A 19,180-nucleotide genomic window follows, 5' to 3' on the forward strand; every position below is an offset into this window, starting at 1 on the left:
GTGTTAAAAACTATTTGGTAAAGGACGTAAAGGAGCTTGTTAGTTGGGGTCAGTGGGTGTGGTGCAACACTAGTGTTTCAAATTTGTGAGTTATTTACCATCTGTCAAAAGCAACATCAAGTTTCTTCAAAGAGATACATGAACTTCTCACTACACTCTGCACAATGTCTTCAAACATTGTTCTACTTGGAGATTTTAGCATTCATTTTGGGAACCCATCCATCCAGTCATTCATCAGTCTACACTCCACAGGGGTACATGCATCTCCATTCTTTTGCTGAGGTTACACAGGGTGAAGGACACAGGACACCATCGCAAGCATGAAGTCATCCACTTGTGCCCTGGATCCTTTTCTTACAACTATATTGAAATAGGTTCCTTCAACACCCAAACTGTGAACAGCTCTCTACAATCTGGCTTGATTCCACCACTGCTCAAAACTGCCATCATCAGGCCTCTTCTCAGAAAGAGCACATTAGATCCAGAAATTTTGTCCAACTACAAGCCCAATTCAAATCTCCCCTTTCTGTCTAAAGTGCTGGATAAAATGGTTGCCACTCAGCTCAAGTTGAACAACCTGTATGAAAAGTTCAGTCAGACTTTCACTCTGCTCACTACATTGCAAGCATTTAGCAGATGTTCTTATCCAGAGTGACATACAACGAGCACATACATACTCAGCATCTGGGAATAGGCACCTTGCTCAAAAGCACTTCAGCTATCTATTTTCCTGCCAGTCCTGGGACTCAAACCATCAACCCTATGGGTCCAAGGCTATTTCTCTAACTTTTAGGCCATGGCTTCCTCAGGGTCAGACTTACAGGTGACCTACTGATGGTATCTGACAATGTTTTACCATCCATCCTTGTGCTAATAGACCTTTCTTTAACCTTTGACATAGTGATCTAGCTCTCTCAGTTGGCCCTAAACTGGTTCCTCTCCTATTATGACTCTAATCCTCATCCACACACTGTGTCCTGTCATGTACCACAAGGATCAGTCCTCAGGCCCATCCTCTTTCCTGTATCAATACTCCCCCTTAGCCATGTCGTCAGCAATCATGGATTATCTTTTCACTGCTTCTGTATGCTGATGACACTCAATTGTCGTAACAGAAATTTGAAAACATTTCTTTTTAAAATGGCTTAAACTTATTTTTTTAATGATATTATATCTCATCTCATCTCATTATCTCTAGCTGCTTTATCCTTCTACAGGGTCGCAGGCAAGCTGGAGTCTATCCCAGCTGACTACGGGCGAAAGGCGGGGTACACCCTGGACAAGTCGCCAGGTCATCACAGGGCTGACACATAGACACAGACAACCATTCACACTCACATTCACACCTACGGTCAATTTAGAGTCACCAGTTAACCTAACCTGCATGTCTTTGGACTGTGGGGGAAACCGGAGCACCCGGAGGAAACCCACACAGACACGGGGAGAACATGCAAACTCCACACAGAAAGGCCCTCGCCGGCCCCGGGGCTCGAACCCAGGACCTTCTTGCTGTGAGGCGACAGCGCTAACCACTACACCACCATGCCGCCCCATGATATTATATGATTTATTATTTTTTAAAGAGTTAATTACATTGATATCTCTCTTGCATGATTGTTTACTTTTTATGTGAGTTTTATAGTCTAGCCTCTACCTTTTACGAGTGTTATGGTACTCAAGACCAGTCTCAAGACCACTTTTTGAAGGTCTCAGTCTCAGATAAAGAGGACTCAGGATTTTATTTCAAGCCCAGTCAAGACCACAACTGTGGGGATTTCACTAAATTGTCTGTGCATTGTCTGATTTATTTGTTCACATTATTATTGTGATTGGATGTAAAATTTCCTGCTTCAAATGACACCAATAATGTGACTCATTGCTAATTTGAAAAATTTCTTCCTGTTAATAACTGTCACCTCTCCCCCACGCCTTCACACACACTGGCCTGGTCCTGGTCTTGACTCGGTCTCGCCCTGCCTTGGTCTTGGTCTTGGCTTGATCTGAACCCCTCAAAGTCTTGGTCTTGTCTTGGTCTCTATACACTTTGGTCTTGGTCATGACTTGGTCTTGGTTTAGGTGGTCTCAACTACAACACTACCTTTTACTTTGTAGCACTTTGAGATTTGCCTCAAATAAAGAATGCAGTAGAAATACATTTTGTTGTTATTATTATTCATCCATTATCTGTAACCGCTTATCCTGTGCAGGGTCTCAGGCAAGCTGGAGCCTATCCCAGCTGACTATGGGCGAGAGGCGGGGTACACCCTGGACAAGTTGCCAGATCATCACAGGGCTGACACATAGAGACAAATAACCATTCACACTCACATTCACACCTACGGTCAATTTAGAGCCACCAATTAGCCTCACCTGCATGTCGTTGGACTGTGGGGGAAACCGGAGCACCCAGAGGAAACCCACGCAGACACGGGGAGAACATGAAAACTCCACACAGAAAGGCCCCCATCGGCCACGGGGCTCAAACCCAGAACATTCTTGCTGTGAGGCGACAGTGCTAACCACTACACCACCGTGAATTATTATTATTATTATTATTATTATTAAATATAGATTCATAGAAGTACATGACCTTCTTCATCAGACTATGTGTTGCACTGTTTTGCAAAAATCCAAAATAATTTGCTTTAAAACACCAAATAATCTGATGTTAGTGATAAAAATGTAACCTTATATCACTGTCTTGTATCAGGGCTTAATGCAGCTAGTACACTTATACCAGCTGGCACTTCATGTACTCCGATGTTCTTGCCAATCCCACTTACAGCCTTCTGAATTAAAATATACAACCCTTCATCAGGTTTCTATGTAAACACATCATTGCGGATGTGTCTTTTGCTAATCGAGAGCCAATGAAGTCCAGACATGCCTCAGGAGATGATCTTGGTATGCCACATTGCTATGCATCAATTCCTCCTTTAATGCTGCTCTCAGTCATTGACCTCTCACTCCAACGCACGCCCAGGAGCATCTCGAGCACGTCTGAGTGGACGTTACAGCATGAGCAGTGGGCGAGAAAACCTCTCAACAATGCCTACTGATGTTCTCAAGGAACAAAATATTCAAAAAAGATGACATACGGGGGCGGGACTCGTCTCCAACATGTTTTGTTTTTTGTTTTCTTTCCATCTCTGTGCTGGATTTTTTATAATTTATTTTTGCATGTTATGGAATTTTTTTTTTTTTTTGTGGCCAGAGGCTCATCAGGTCTGGGGGTTGGGGGGAGAGATGGAGAGCAGGCTTCCTGCCTGGATGCAAAATTGTTTTGGCAAGCCTCGGCAGACTTTCAGCTCTTTAATCGTTCCAACTGACTCACTGGGTCAATACATGAAGAGACGATTCTGCCAAGAGGCAGCTTTCGCTTTCAGCATGATGGCATGGATGAAAACTGCACTATAGGCACTGACAAAGAGTGAAAAAGATACATATTAACATCACCAGGTCTGAAGAAAATCTGTTACTACTAGGATTTGAGAAATGACAACTTTTTTTTCTTGTAGACATCTCTGTTTTAAATAAGGAATAAAACATTGAGTGTTGTCCTCTAATAAAAAAAAAAAATCAACAGTGGCATGGTGTGATGGAGTGGAATTCGTGGTATCACGCCGACATTGATTATTTTCTTATAACAGAACATCTGCAAGTGTTTCATTCATTTTATACTACAGCAATTTGCCAACAGGTACATTTTTTTAATGGAACAATGCCTCATACTTTTTATCCATTTATAGCTACATGCATTCTTGTAGAATGTCTGTGACACAAGTTAGTTCCTGTTCTCAGTTATGTTTGAGCAGCTATAATCAGTCATTCCCTCACCAGCCTCTCTTTTTCTCTCTCTTGAAGTTAATAAGACAAAGAAATAAAAACAGAATTGCCAATTATTACATTACCGAGAAACAGAGAAACCACAAAGAGGCATAAACATCTCCTCTGCCCTGAAGATGTCAGATCACCAATTTGTCAGTGAAGCCCCTGTGAATACGCTGTTACTATGGAAACGATAACATAGAATGTTGGCACATATTCGAATTAATATAAACATACACTAACATCTTCTGACCAATCACAATCCAGAATCCCACAGTGTTGTGGTGAAATGAATATGAAACAATGAAACACAGTTAACAGAACTGCTATGGCTAATAAACAGTGTATTTTGATATTTGTATTGCAGACATGGTGTTCAGGTCGTGTTGATGTGACTGACACAAGGTGAAATAACAGCCAGTGGTGTTTGCAAACCAGCAACAAAAATATGATATTTTATTGTCAGTCCCATTTCCTTCATCTCTTATTTACACTCCCACCTGCCAACATGAGTGTCCCTGAACATGGTGTAGATTTTAAATGAGCTTCTCCGAGAGGATGGAGAACAGACTTCAACAGCAGGCTGATGCACAATCGTGATATTGTTCACTGTGTGCTTACAGAAGAACCTTGAATTACAGCAACCTGGAAATGAAATTTTGGTGATGCTAATAACAATTAGTACTGTTACTCTGTAAATATTAACTCTTTCCACTCCTACTAGAAAAGGAAAATCAGACAAAGTGAAGCAATCTTCTTAATTTATAAAGATTGATTGACATATTGAGTTCATTTTCCTTTGACAAAATCATGTTTTATTTAAAAAAAAAGGACTCCAGTGATCTATTAGATAAACAGAACAGCGGTAAAACCACAACCAACAGAATATTGTAATTTAACGTTATTAGTTATTCAACAAAGAGAAATGATACTCATCATGGTTTCAACAAATCACTGAACCCAACATTCTTTGGAAAGCATGCTAATGAGTTGTGGTGCTCATGCAAAAGAGAAATTAATGACGGTGTTTCATTTAACTATGTGTTTTTGATGTCACTTTTATTTCCAGGTCATTATCTCTACCAAATGTGTTGGAGAAGGTTATGTTTTCGCCTCCATTTGTTTGTTTGTTTGGCTTTTTCCAATGTAACTCAAAAAGTACTGAACAGATTTGGATGAAATTTGGTGGAAAGGTGGGCCATGGGCCAGGGAAAAAAATATTAGCTTTTGATCCAAATCCAGATATGTTTGTGGACCCAGGATCCAGATATGTATGCAGATCCAGACCTTTTTCATCTTTTCCCAAAGTAACTCAAAAAGTAGTGAACGGATTTGGATGAAATTTGGTGGACAGCTTTAGTTATTATTCAACATTCAAGTGATTTGATTTTGATGTTGATAATATGTGGCTTGGCGGAGGTATGAACTCTATCAAATGGACTTCAAGTTATTAACTGGGTTTACAGGATCTCCGATTCATGACGTACTCTGAAACACTGCGTGATTAGTGAAATATTTTTCACTGATTCACTTTTCCATTGTGGTGGCACGGTGGTGTAGTGGTTAGCACTGTCGCCTCACAGCAAGAAGGTCCGGGTTCGAGCCCCGTGGCCGGCGAGGGCCTTTCTGTGCGGAGTTTGCATGTTCTCCCCGTGTTCGCGTGGGTTTCCTCCGGGTGCTCCGGTTTCCCCCACAGTCCAAAGACATGCAGGTTAGGTTAACTGGTGACTCTAAATTGACCGTAGGTGTGAATGTGAGTGTGAATGGATGTCTGTGTCTATGTATCAGCCCTGTGATGACCTGGCGACTTGTCCAGGGTGTACCCCGCCTTTCGCCCGTAGTCAGCTGGGATAGGCTCCAGCTTGCCTGCGACCCTGTAGAACAGGATAAAGCAGCTAGAGTTAATGAGATGAGATGAGACTTTTCCATTGTTCTCATGCTGTTGGTTTATTATTATTTTACAGTAACCTTTAAGACACTCCATTGTTTTTCAACTGTTTTTGCTTCCACTGTATGTGATTAGCCTGAACAAGAATTTCCATATATTTCCACATTTTTCTTCACTGTTTACTCCAAACTCACTTATAATGGCACATCTGTTAAACCTCTCCTTCAATAAAAATATTACTATATAATTAAAATGATTAAAATTCAAAACTACAGCTCTTACACTGGAACATTAAAGATGTAGAGAACATGAGAGACATCAGAGAAAGCTCTTCTAATGAAGTTTGCTCGAAATTTCCTTCACAATAAATAAGTGGATCCGCTTAAGTTAAACTTTTCAAACAGCTAAGCAACGTAATCTCTCTGAAAAAGTTTTTCATTTGTGAAAGGACAAATTATAAAGTGGAACGTGCGACGAGTTGATGAGGCAGGACACAAAACCAGGAAGCAAAAGAAGACACAGAACGAGGCTGAGACTTGAAGTAACTAATAAGACTTTGCAAAAAACAATATACAAAGGCCAATTAGTTAACAATGAACACGGAACAGGTGAACACACTCAGGCAGCAAATCAATGACAAGACAGGACTATAACTGAAACCAAAAACAAACATGGGAAAATGGGATGGCATTCATCACCATCACCATAGGACCCACAATGAGATAAAATATTTATGAAACTGTGAAAATAAAGTGCAAATCCTCAATTTATTAAACCATTCATTCAACCTTTCTAACACTCAAGGTTGGTTTACAAAGTATGGAACCCATAAAAGAGTAGAAAAAAAAGTAATAATATTGTGTAAAGGGAAAAGTGTTCACTTGATAAATAACGTAAGAGTTTTGTCATGAAGCAAAGTTTCCTATTGTGAGGTTTTGTTCTGTTGCTGAACTTAACAATACATTAACTGGTCTTGTCGGCTTGGTTTCTTCTTTTCCCGGTGAGCGTATGTATGTGTGTGTGTGTGTCATATTCACACATCATTTCCTTCTCATTATCCAGGAATGTCAGAAATATTAACTGAATGAAAGGAATGAGAATAGTTAGCATTGCGGCTCAAGATTCTTACGCTAATGTGTCTGGTTAAAAAATGTCTCAAATATGAACATGACGACAAAATTGTTTCCAAATATTCAGATGTTTCTACTAATGATGCTTCTTTGTTCACTGTTTAGTTTGTGCTCTGTTTGTTCAGCTCTGACTTGCTGTATTTTGGATGGCAGGTTATACATGGCAGGATGAAGCTACACAGCAGATAATATCCAGAGAACTGCTAGGGTTGCCTAAGATCCCCCTGCAACGCCTCAGTAAAAACTTTCCAGCTCCCAAGTTACGGTAAGTTGATGAGTTTGTGTTTTGAGGCAATTTTTTAAAAACTTAAAAAAAAACATATTAAATAATATTACATTACAAGTGCTAGCATGTTAAAATTTGCCATTGCCATTTCATTCATTGAGTTTTAGTAATCAATTACAATAAAATAAAAATAAATACATAAATAAATGTGCATTCCAGAGAAACATGTTTGAAGTTACTGTGTTAAAAGGTTTAAGTGTATGCAAAGTTATCACATTTTCTATACCTTCTGTATTACGTTAGAATATATTATCATGCTGATCTGGCTAGCTAGCTAAAGTTAACACAGAAGGTTACTGCTAGCCAACTAAAGTTACAACAGGAGATTACTGCTAGATAAAGTTACAACAGAAAGTTACTGTTAGCTAAAGTTACAGCAGGAGGTTACAGGTCTAAACTATCTGATGTTGACACATACCATTGCTAGATAAATTTACCACCGGAATTAGTGCTAACTAAAGTTATCACAGGAAGTTACTAATAACTGACATTACTGCAACATAAATTTACTTCAGGAGATTACTTCTAGATACCTAAATTTACCACAGGAAGTTACTGCAATTTAAAGTTACCACAGGAAGTTACTGCAAGAAGCTAAAGTTACCACAGGAAGTTACTGCTAGCAAAAGTTACCACAGGAAGTTACTGTTAGCTAAAGTTACTGTGACATAAATTTACTTCAGGAGATTACTTCTAGATATCTAAATTTACCACAGGAAGTTACTGCAAACTAAAGTTACCACAGGAAGTTACTGCTAGCTAAAGTTACCACAGGAAGTTACTGCTAGCTTAAGTTACCACAGGAAGTTACTAATAACTGACATTACTGCGACATAAATTTACTTCAGGAGATTACTTCTAGATACCTAAATTTACCACAGGAAGTTACTCCAAGCTAAAGTTACCACAGGAAATTACTGATAGCTAAAGTTATCACATGAGTTTACTGTGAACTAATGCTACCACAGGAAGTTACTGCTAGATAAACTTCCCAGAAGAGATTACTGTGAGCTAAAATTACCCCAAGCGATTACTACTGAATGCCTAAAGTTACCACAGGAAATTACTGATAGCTAAAGTTATCACATGAGGTTACTGTGAGCTAAAGTTACCACAGGAAGTTACTGCAACATAAATTTATCCCAAGCGATTACTGGTAGATACCTAAATTTACCGCAGGAAGTTACGAATAACTAAAGTTACTGTGACATAAGTTTACCCCAAGAGATTACTGCTTGATACCTAAATTTACCACAGGAAGTTATTGCTAGCTAAAGTCACCACAAGAAGTTACTGTTAGATAAATTTACCACAGGAACATTTTGCTAACTTAAGTTACCACTACTAGATTAATTTAACAGATTACTGCAAGCTAAAATTAGCCTAAGTGATTACTACTAGATGCCTAAAATTACCACAGGAAATTACTGCTAGCTAAATTTACCACAGAAAGTTACTGCTAGTTAAAGTTACCACAGGAATTTACTGCTAACTAAAGTTACTGTGACATAATTTTACCCCAAGAGATTACTCATAGATACCTAAAGTTACCACTACTAGATAAATTTAACCGAAGATATTAAAACTTGCTACAGTTATCCCAAGAGATTACTGCTAGATATTAAACTGTACCACAGGAGTTTACTGCTGGCTAAATTTACCAGAAGAGATTACTGCAAGCTAAAATTACCCCAAATGATTATTAGATGCCTAAAGTTAACACAGGAATGGCCCTTTTCCACTACCCTTTTTCAGCTCACTTCAGCTCGCTTCAGCTCACTTCAGCCCGACACGGCTTGCGTTTCGACTACCAAAAACCAGCATGACTCAGCTCGTTTCAGCCCTGCTTAGCCCCTAAAACTCGCACCGTTTTGGAGTGGGGCTGAAGCGAGCCAAACCGTGCCGACTGAGGCTGGGGGCGTGAGCAGACACTCCCCTGTGCACTGATTGGTGAGGAGGAGTGTCCTCACATGCCCACACACGCCCCGCGAGCGCGCTGGGATCTGTAAACACCGCAAACCCGGAAGGAGAATAATTATGAATTACGAGAATTTCTGAAGCCTTATGCGCCTCACCTCATCTATACGCTCTTGCCAGTATCTGTTGGCATTGTCGGTGACAACAAGCCACAGCACCAAGACCAGCAACACTAACGACTCCATGTCCTCCATGTTTATTGTTTACTCTCCGGGTCGTGAGACTACCGCTTAAAAGATCACTGAATCAGTGACATACAGAGCATCGTGCACGAGTTCGCGGAGCGCAAGGCTCGTCGTATGCCCTTCAAATAATGCGCGCAGTAGGCTATTGATGTTTTATTATGAGCCATGTACAGTATGTCGCCGAATGTTTTTTTTGTTTCTGAGTTACATGTTCGTTTGAAGGACTTAATGTACAAAATAACATAGTTGCACCCCGGAGTGTTGAAATTGGTAAACACAGTGCATTCAGTGAGGTTTGCACCGCCCTCCTTTCATTTCTGACTCTTCCTGTCACCGTTGCAACCTCTGAGCGCTCATTCGTATGCCCTTCAAATAATGTGCGCAGTATAGGCTATTGATGTTTTATTATGAGCCATGTACAGTATCCTAATGTTTTTTGTTTCTGAGTTACATGTTCGTTTGAAGGACTTGATGTACTAAATAACATAGTTGCACCCGGTAGTGTTGAAATTGGCAAACACCGCAGTTGCGGACATTTTGTAGCCTAAAATGATGTTATGATAAGCTTTAATAAAGGGCCCGGTCATTTGCCCCGCCCCCGGCCCGGCTCTGACTTGTTCCGCCACTGTCACTGATGTCACTGTTTGCGCTGCTTAACGACATCACATGACGTCCACCCACTTTCGCTAACTCCACCCAATGTGTCCACCCACTTCCAGCCAGCACGGTTCAGCGCGGTTGTAGTCGAAATGCAACTCCAACAGCCCCGCTCAGCCCGACTCAGCTCGACTCGGCACGGCACGGCTCAGCCGCGTTTGTAGTGGAAAAGCGGCAGAAGTCACTGCTAGGTGAAGTTACCACTGTCTGCTAAATTTACCAGAAGAGATTACTGCTAGATGCCTGAAGTTAACACAGGACATTACTGCTAGCTAAATTTACCTCAGGAGGTTCTTGCTAGTGACCTAAAATCAGCACAGGGATTTAGCTAACTTCTAGCATCCTTCTGGACAAACTGCACGCAAATGTCCTGAGCATCTCTTGTTCTGAATTAGCAAACCCCCCTTTAGCAATGTGATTTTAACCAACTATTTACTTCAAAGGAAAGCCCTGAAAACTTTCTCAAGTCTCCTCATCTGCTAGCACTATAGAGTTAGACCGAATTATATCAATGCTCACGTGGGCAATGACAGTGACACCTGGAGGGACGTGATTGGGAGGAACGGCCTCCCCGATCTGAACCTGAGTGGTGTTTTGTTATTGGACTTCTGTGCTAGTCACGGTTTGTCCATAACAGACACCATGTTCGAGCATAGGGGTGTCCATAAGTGCATGTGGCACCAGGATACCTTAGGTTGGAGGTTGATGATTGACTTTGTTGTCGTTTCATCTGATCTCTGGCCCTATGTCTTGGACACTCAGGTGAAGAGAGGGGCTGAGCTGTCAACTGATCACCACCTGGTGGTGAGTTGGATCCGCTGGTGAAGGAGGAAGCCAGACAGACCTGGCAGGCCCAAACATATGGTGAGCACTCTGTCGGGGAGGTCTTTAACTCCCACCTCCAGGAGAGCTTCTCCCAGCTCCCGAGGGAGGCAGGGGAAATTGAGTCTGAGTGGACCATGTTCTCTGCCTCCATTGTTGACGTGGCTGTTCGGAGCTGTGGCCGCAAGGTCTCCGGTGCCTGTTGTGGCGGCAATCCCTGAACCCGGTGGCAGACACTGGAAGTAAGGGATGCCGTCAAGCTGAAGAAGGAGTCTTATTGGGCCATGTTGGTCTCCAGGACTCCTGAGGCAGCTGATGGGTATTGACAGGCCAGGTGTGCCGCAGCTCAGGCAGTTGTGGAGGCAAAAACTCGGAACTGGGAGGAGTTCGGTGAGGCCATGGAGGAGGACTATCGGTCGGCCTCAAAGAAATTTTGGCAAACCATCTGGCGCCCCAGGAGGGGGAAGCAGTACTCTGCCAATACTGTTTACAGTGCAGGTGGGGAGCTGTTGACCTCGACTGGGGATATTGTCGGGTGGTGGAAGGGATACTTTGAGGATCTCCTCAATCCCATCATCATGTCTTCCATTGAGGAAGCGGAGGCTGATGACTCAGAGGTGGACTCGTCCATTACCCAAGCTGAAGTCACTGAGGTGGTTTGCAAGCTCCTTGGTGGCAAGGCACCGGGGGTGGATGAGATCCACCCTGAGTATCTCAAGTCTCTGGATGTTGTGGGGCTGTCTTGGCTGACATGCCTCTGCAACATCACGTGGCGGTTGGGGACAGTGCCTCTGGAGTGGCAGACTGGGGTGGTGGTCCCTCTTTTCAAGAAAGGGGACCGGAGAGTGTGCTCCAATTATAGGGGAATCACACTTCTCAGCCTCCCTGGGAAGGTTTACTCCAGGGTACTGGAGAGGAGAATTTGGCCGATAGTTGAACTTTGGATCCAGGAGGAACATTGCGGTTTTCATCCTGGTTGTGGAACACTGGACCAGCTCTATACCCTTCATAGGGTGATCAAGAGTTCATGGGAGTTTGCCCAACCAGTCCACATGTGCTTTGTGGATCTGGAGAAGGCATTCGACCGTGTCCCTCATGGTATTCTGTGGGGGGTGCTTTGGGAGTATGGGGTTCGGGGCTCTTTGCTAAGGGCTGTCTAGTCCCTGTATGAACGGAGCAGAAGTTTGGTTTGCATTGCCGGCAGTAAGTCAGACCTGTTCCCAGTGCATGTTGGACTCTGGCAGGGCTGCCCTTTGTCACCGGTTCTGTTCATAATTTTTATGGACAGAATTTCTAGGTGCAGCCAGGGGCTGGAGGGAGTCCTGTTTGGGAACCACAGGATTTCATCTCTGCTTTTTGCAGATGATGTTGTCCTATTGGGTTCTTCAAACCAGGACCTTCAGCATGTACTGGAGTGGTTTGCAGTCGAGTGTGAAGCGGCTGGGATGAGAATCAGCACCTCCAAGTCCGAGGCCATGGTTCTCGACTGGAAAAGGGTGGCTTGCCCTCTCCAGGTTGGTGGAGAAGTCCTGCCTCAAGTGAAGGAATTTAAGTATCTTGGGATCTTGTTCACAAGTGAGGGAAGGATGGAGTGTGAGATCAACAGGCGGATCAGTGCAGCCTCTGCAGTGATGCGGTCGCTTTACCGGTCCATCATGGTGAAGAAGGAGCTGAGCCAAAAGGCAAAGCTCTCGATTTACCGGTTGATCTATGTTCCGACTCTCACCTATGGTCATGAGCTTTGGGTAATGACCGAAAGAACAAGATCGCGGATACAAGCAGCCAAAATGAGTTTCCTTCGCAGGGTGGCTCGGTGCTCCCTTAGAGATAGCATGAGAAGCACAATCACTTGGGAGGAGCTCGGAGTAGAGCCGCTGCTCCTCCACATCGAGAGGAATCAGCTGAGGTGGCTCGGGCATCTCTTTCGGATGCCTCCTGGATGCCTCCCTGGGGAGGTGTTCCAGGCATGTCCCCCTGGGAGGAGTCCCCGGGGAAGACCCAGGACACGCTGGAGGGACTATGTCTCTCGGCTGGCCTGGGAACACCTCAGTGTTCTTCCCAAGGAGCTGGCCAAGGTGTCTGAGGAGAGAGAAGTTTGGGCTTCCATGCTCAGACTGCTGCCTCCGTGACCTGGCTCCGGATAAGTGGATGAAGATGAGATGAGATGAATTATAGTTCTGACTAAAGCACTTTGGTATTTGGGAAGAACCAAGTCCCCTCATTAGCTTTCTCAGTACATTGCGTTCCTGTGTGTTGGAATTGAAACTTGGACAGTTGAATCTGAAGTCAAGTGAGTGAGTAAGAATAATCTGTGAGCCAGATTAGCATTGTGGCTCCATGGTTATTGTTTTTATGAGAGTTGAACTGAATATATCAAGAGGTAGAATGATGTGATGATGGAATGATTAGTGACATAACAGGATATTTTTGGTCTACATTCCTGAATTAATGACACTGTTGTTGCTGTTTTTCCATAGAGCTCAGAATAGTGATAGCAACAACAGGAAGTACCTACAGGAACTTGGCTTCTTACCTGCGGATATCATGTCCAACAAACAGGGCCTTCAAGGAAAGGTGAGGGTTAAAACATCTGCCTTTGTGTTCTCTGAAACAGTGTGATAAATGCTATGGACAACTTGGGAGGGGGAGTGAATCACACTAAAAGCTAACACTTTTTAGAAAAACAAATTTATTTTGCAAATTTTGCACTATGTTACCGCTCATGCTGTAACTACCGAGTTAGCATTACATCACTGACTGCATTCTAACTGCACACCGTCATCTCCTTCACTGTTAGCAGTGTTAGCGTATTTGAGTTATGTTCTCTAAATACATTTATAATGATCTCAAATGTTTATTCACTTTTACAACCATGTTAGCATCGCTAATAACATCAGCATTTTACATAACCTGAAAGAAAACACACATAAACTTCACATGTGAAACTGTGAAATGTTGTTTTTAGATATACAATTTACATACAATTCATTTATTTTCACATATTAATTAAAAAAGCTTCATTTATTTTTATTTACATAATTTTTTGACACATGAATCATCCACATATGATTTTTTAATATTTTAATGAATATTTATTTATATTAATATATTTTTTTATTTTTAAGTGAATTTTCCCATGTAATTAAAAAGATTCTTATTTTAATTTGCATGTGATTTTTTTTATTTATATAGATTTAAAAAATATTTTATTTGTGATTTTTTACACATAATTAATTCATTTCCATGTACTTTTTTTACACAGTTAATTTATTTTCACATGTAATTTAAAAAAAATGTGATTCATTTATTTTTATTTACACAGGTGATTTTTTCCACACAATTCTTTTATTTCCAAATTTATTTTTCATTTGCATGCAATTAAATTTTTTAGAACATAAGATTCATTTATTTTGATATTATATATGATTATTTTCTTCTGTAAATAAAAATAAAAAATGTATTTACATGATAAAAAAACCCACATGATTCATTCATTTATTTCCACATATGATTTTGACAATTTATTTTCGCAAGTAATTTTTTTAAAGATATGATTCATTTAGGTTTATTTATATTTTTACACAATTCATCTATTTTCACATGTAATTTTTAAAAATTTGATTCATTTATTTTTATTTACACGTGATTTTTTTATACACAATTCATTAATTTCCAGATTTATTTTTTATTTGCATGTGATTTTTTTTTAAAACAATATGATTCATTTATTTTGATGTGATTTAAAAACTGATTATTTTTATTTATAAAAGCAAATAATAAAATAAAAAAAAACATAGGATTCATTTATTTCCACATATGATTTAACACAATTTATTTTCATGTAGGATTTTTTTTTTAATATTTGATTTCCACATGTGATTTTCTTTACAAAATTAATCTTTTTCCAAATGTGATTTTTTAAAAAAAGAATATGACTCATTTATTTTCACATGTACATTTTCCTACAAGTAGAAAATATGGTTTTATTTCCTGCATTCTATCCCTGTGTGCATTTTCAAGGCATATCTATTTGAAATACACTTGTCACATGTTCTATGCATATGATTTTAACCTTGAGTTAAAGCCCTGCTGTAATGCTGATGTAAATAAATATCAGGGACTCCTACTGCATGCTGGAGTCGCACAATACGCTGATGAATATTAAATATTCGAGAAAGCGCTCAGGTTTGTTCTCATGCAGCTGGAGGTGGAAACCACGGAGACGACACAAAGACTGGAAACAGCTGTCCAAGAGCAGAAAAGATGGAGGGGTTGAATAGTTCAGAGCTCTGATGAACAACAGTCCCCCACAGCGCTTTTGGAGGTGGTATGGAAATCCACCCTGCTGTTCCAGTGTGTGCAGGAACACATGCTTTATATCAGCATTCATTCGCACACTCTCACACACACTGATACAGAACTGCATCGAGTGTAACGCCATGCTACTGTCTGCCTTTTATTTCAACATTTATCAAAAAATAATACGTTATTTTTCTCAAATGTACTATAATACTCAACAGTAAGTTACTCAAACTGAAACAAAAATGCATTTAAGGTGGAAACTCTTTTATTTATTTATTTATTTATTTATTTATTTTTTCATTCAAATGAGCTCAAATTCTGTTGCTAGATCAAAATAAGAGAAACATCTGAATATTTGTAAGCTCAATATTGTTAGTGTGTCAAGTTAAATATCCCTTAAAAACATACACTAACCCTAGATTGACTAAAGTATCAATAATGTTAGCGCAGTAAGTAACACGGGAAAGGAACATGTATTAATTGACATTTAAACGTTAAACTTGTCAATGACAGCATGTCTTGGAGTGTTTTATTGCTTTTATACCACAGCAATTATAGCCACGATTACAATTTTTAGTTAATTATTTAAATTAGATCAGTTCATAATTACTTTTAATGTTCTGTGAGATGTTAGTTCCTGCTATCACTTAGGCCCTGTCCACACGGCAACAGATTCAGGTGACTCCGATACAATTGCTTATCGTTTAGGCCTGGTGTCCACACGGCACCGGCGTTTTGGGTGCCCAAAATGCAATCTTTTTGAGAACGGGTTCCAGAGTGGAAAGATCTGGCAACGTTGCCGTTGTGAAGTCGTCTGGATGAGTAGAACGGATTTGTTTACGATGACGTCACAACCACATGACTGTGAGTGCTTCACGCCGGGTAGAAGTGTAACGAACTCGATGCGAGTTGTCAACAAATCCTATAACTTGGTTCATGAAACGCGCTTACAAAATATTTTCACTGTGAATATTTATTGTGTAATGGTGCAAAGTGAGAGAGAGAGACTCTGCCCTTAGGGCAGAGTCAATCCCGCCAGCAAAAATAGGGGAAAAAAAAGGAGCGATCTTACCTCTTCAGATGTGGGTTTAAGTCCTACAATACATTCCTCAAAAAGGGCGTAGAAGAAAGTAATCCATCAACGTGTAGCATTCAATTTATTCCGGACCATTAAAGATGCCGCCTTCCGCATAGAATCATATGTCATCCTCGTCGCCATATTGGATAGGTCAAAGCGGAGAATAAAGATTCATGTGCTGCGTTTAACTGTACCAACAGGTTTACCGTCCAAACGAGATCATATGGGATTACCTTTCACAGGTGAGAAACAACAAATTAATCCATCAACATGTATCATTCAATTTATTCCGGACCATTAAAGACGCTGCCTTCCGCGTAGAATCATGTCATCCTCGCCGCCATTTTGGAGAGGTCAAAGCGGAGAATAAAGATTAGCTGCGTTTAACTGTACCAACAGGTTTGCCGTCCAAACGAGATCACATGGGATTACCTTTCACAGGTGAGACTGGAAAAATACTTTTCATTGTATTTGGTCATTATAATGTATTTTTACAAACAGATTTTCCTGACTTTGTGGCTAATATGAAGTCTCGCGCATAATAGTTTATGTGCATGCGTCCTTACTTCTTCTATTGTTCTGGTGTCTCCGAAGGGACCGTCTTACAGCGCCCCTAGAGGTGTGGCATGTGTATTGCATCGTTTTCAGCAAGCGTTGCGTTGCCATATGGACCTGATATTTTACTGATTGTTGCCCATTTGGACGCGATATATTTTTAAATAACATCTCGTTGCCGTTGTCGTGTGGATGTAGCCTTAGTTTACAGCAGCTATAAACAGTCGTTCCCTCACCAGCCTCTCTTTGTATCTCCACCAACTGTGTTAGAGGAGTTTTTTTTCCACTTCCATTTGTTTGGCTTTTCCCAACGTAACTTCAAAAGTCATGAATGGATTTTGATGATCTTTGGTGCAAAGGTGGGCCATGGTGCAAGGAGCAATTGATTAGATTCTGATGCAAATCCGGATATGTTTGTGGAACCAGGATCCAGATATGGATGCAGATCCAGGACTTTTTTGTTTCTTTGCAACGCAACTCAAAAAGTTGTGAATGGATTTGGATGAAATGTGGTGGAAAGGTGAGCTTCAGGCCAAGGAACAATTGGTTAGAATTTGATGCAAATCCAGATATGTATGTGATGGTGCTCATATTATAGCCAGATGTAAGATGGCGGTGCACATGTTCACAGCGGCTCTAGGCTCTCCATTTTTGTGTGTCTTCCATCTACACATACTTCTGCAGACCGGTGCTACAGTTGATAAGACCTGCTGGACATCAGTTTTCAATGCAAGTTACTGGTTTTGAGTGTTTTTCACCGCGCACACACAATATACTGGCTAAACTCAGGAAACAACCTTACAAGCCTCTTCTTCCCAGCATATTACTTACCAACGCCAGATCCATGGTCCCAAAATGGACTGCTTCTTGCTGGGAACTGCTTCATCCATAACTGCTGCGTCCTGATCATAATGGAGAGTTGGCTTCACCCGCAAGTCCCCAATGCTATCGTGCAGCTAGCAGACCACATACTCCACCGCTGTGACAGAAACCGGGACTCGGGTAAGAGCAGAGGAGGGGGGCTCTGTATTTACGTGCATAATAACTGGTCTAATAACAGCACCATAATAGACAGCCACTGTTCTCCTGATTTGGAGTACATGTCAGTCAAATGGCATCCTTTTTTTCTACTGAGAGGGGAAATGGCCAAGTCCAACAGAAAGGGTTCATACCTTCAGGTATCTTGGCACCTTCACCTCTGCGGACCTCTCCTAGTCTGCAAACACCACGACAGTTATCAAGAAGGCCCAGCAGCGACTACACTTCCTGAGGGTGCTCAGGAAGAACAACCTGGATATTAAGCTGCTGGAGACCTTCTACAGATCCTGCATTGAGAGCCTGCTGATATACTGCATCTCTGTGTGGTACGCCAGCTGCACTGAAGCAGACATGAAGAGGCTGCAGAGAGTGGGTAAGACAGCACAGAAAATCATCAGCCACACTCTCCCCACCTTGGACAACATCTACAACTCTCACTGCCTCACCCAAGCGAGGAATGTTGTTAAGGACAGTTTTCACCTGAGCCACCATTTGTTTGACCTGCTGCTCTCGGGGAGGCACTACAGGTGCATCAGGTCCAGGACTAACAGACTCAAAAACAGTTTTATCCCTAGAGCCATAACCCTACTGAATGCTAACATGGACTAACCCCACTCCTTGTTGACTGTTCTATATTATTTATTAGCTATTATTAGTTTATCCATCTCAATAGTGCAATAGTACAAATGCAATATGCACTTTTGTAATGTATGTTGTGCATGTTATATGTTCTGAGTACTGTTCTATTTTATGTGGTCTTGTGTGGGTGGGTGTTTTCTTTTGTCTGTTCTATTCCCAGTGTGGTCTTGTTCTATTTTTATGTGGTCTTGCACTTTAAGGTTAGCTTTTAATTTTGTTGTATTTAGTACAATGACAATAAATTCTGATTCAGATATATCTGTGGATCCAGGACTTTTTTGTTTTTTCCCAATGTAACTCAAAAAGTACTAAATGGATTTACATGAAATTTGGTGGACAGCTTTAGTATTATCCAAGGTTCAAGCAATGCGATTTTGATGTTGTAATATGTGGTTTGGTGGAGGTATGGACTCAACTGAATGCCCTTCTATTTTCTCTTGAAGTTTATTAGAAAAAAAATCCCACATAGCTTGTCATGTTACAGACAAAGTGCAAGGTGTAAACATGAAACTATGACAGTTTTTAGATTAGTTTACTTCATGAACAGACACACACTCACATGTTTACACCCATGATTAGCATTCATGTCATATTTTGAACAATTATTTGGTGCTTCTGATTACCTTTGCTCTGGGTTTTACTTAAGCTAGAGTTACACACGAAAGCATATCAAGTATCAGTTTTACTCCTCAGGGATTATCTTAATTCTTTATAAATTGCTCAGAACATGGCCACTAAGTGAATACTGTATGCAATACAGTACATATAGGAGCTCTTGTAGAAAATCTTTGCAAT

General features: G+C 40.9%; 1 protein-coding gene across 1 annotated transcript in view; it reads left to right on the plus strand.

Annotated features, from left to right (window-relative positions):
- The window catches only part of ptprn2 (protein tyrosine phosphatase receptor type N2), a 573,154-nt gene that overhangs the window by 199,048 nt on the left and 354,926 nt on the right, over positions 1 to 19,180 (plus strand). Inside the window, exons 4-5 of the mRNA XM_060920656.1 lie at positions 7,000 to 7,111; positions 13,251 to 13,347. Coding sequence (XP_060776639.1) covers positions 7,000 to 7,111; positions 13,251 to 13,347 — 209 coding nt within the window. The remainder of the gene's footprint in view (positions 1 to 6,999; positions 7,112 to 13,250; positions 13,348 to 19,180) is intronic.

Source organism: Neoarius graeffei, chromosome 1 (assembly GCF_027579695.1).
Source record: "Neoarius graeffei isolate fNeoGra1 chromosome 1, fNeoGra1.pri, whole genome shotgun sequence".
Lineage (NCBI taxonomy): Eukaryota > Metazoa > Chordata > Actinopteri > Siluriformes > Ariidae > Neoarius > Neoarius graeffei.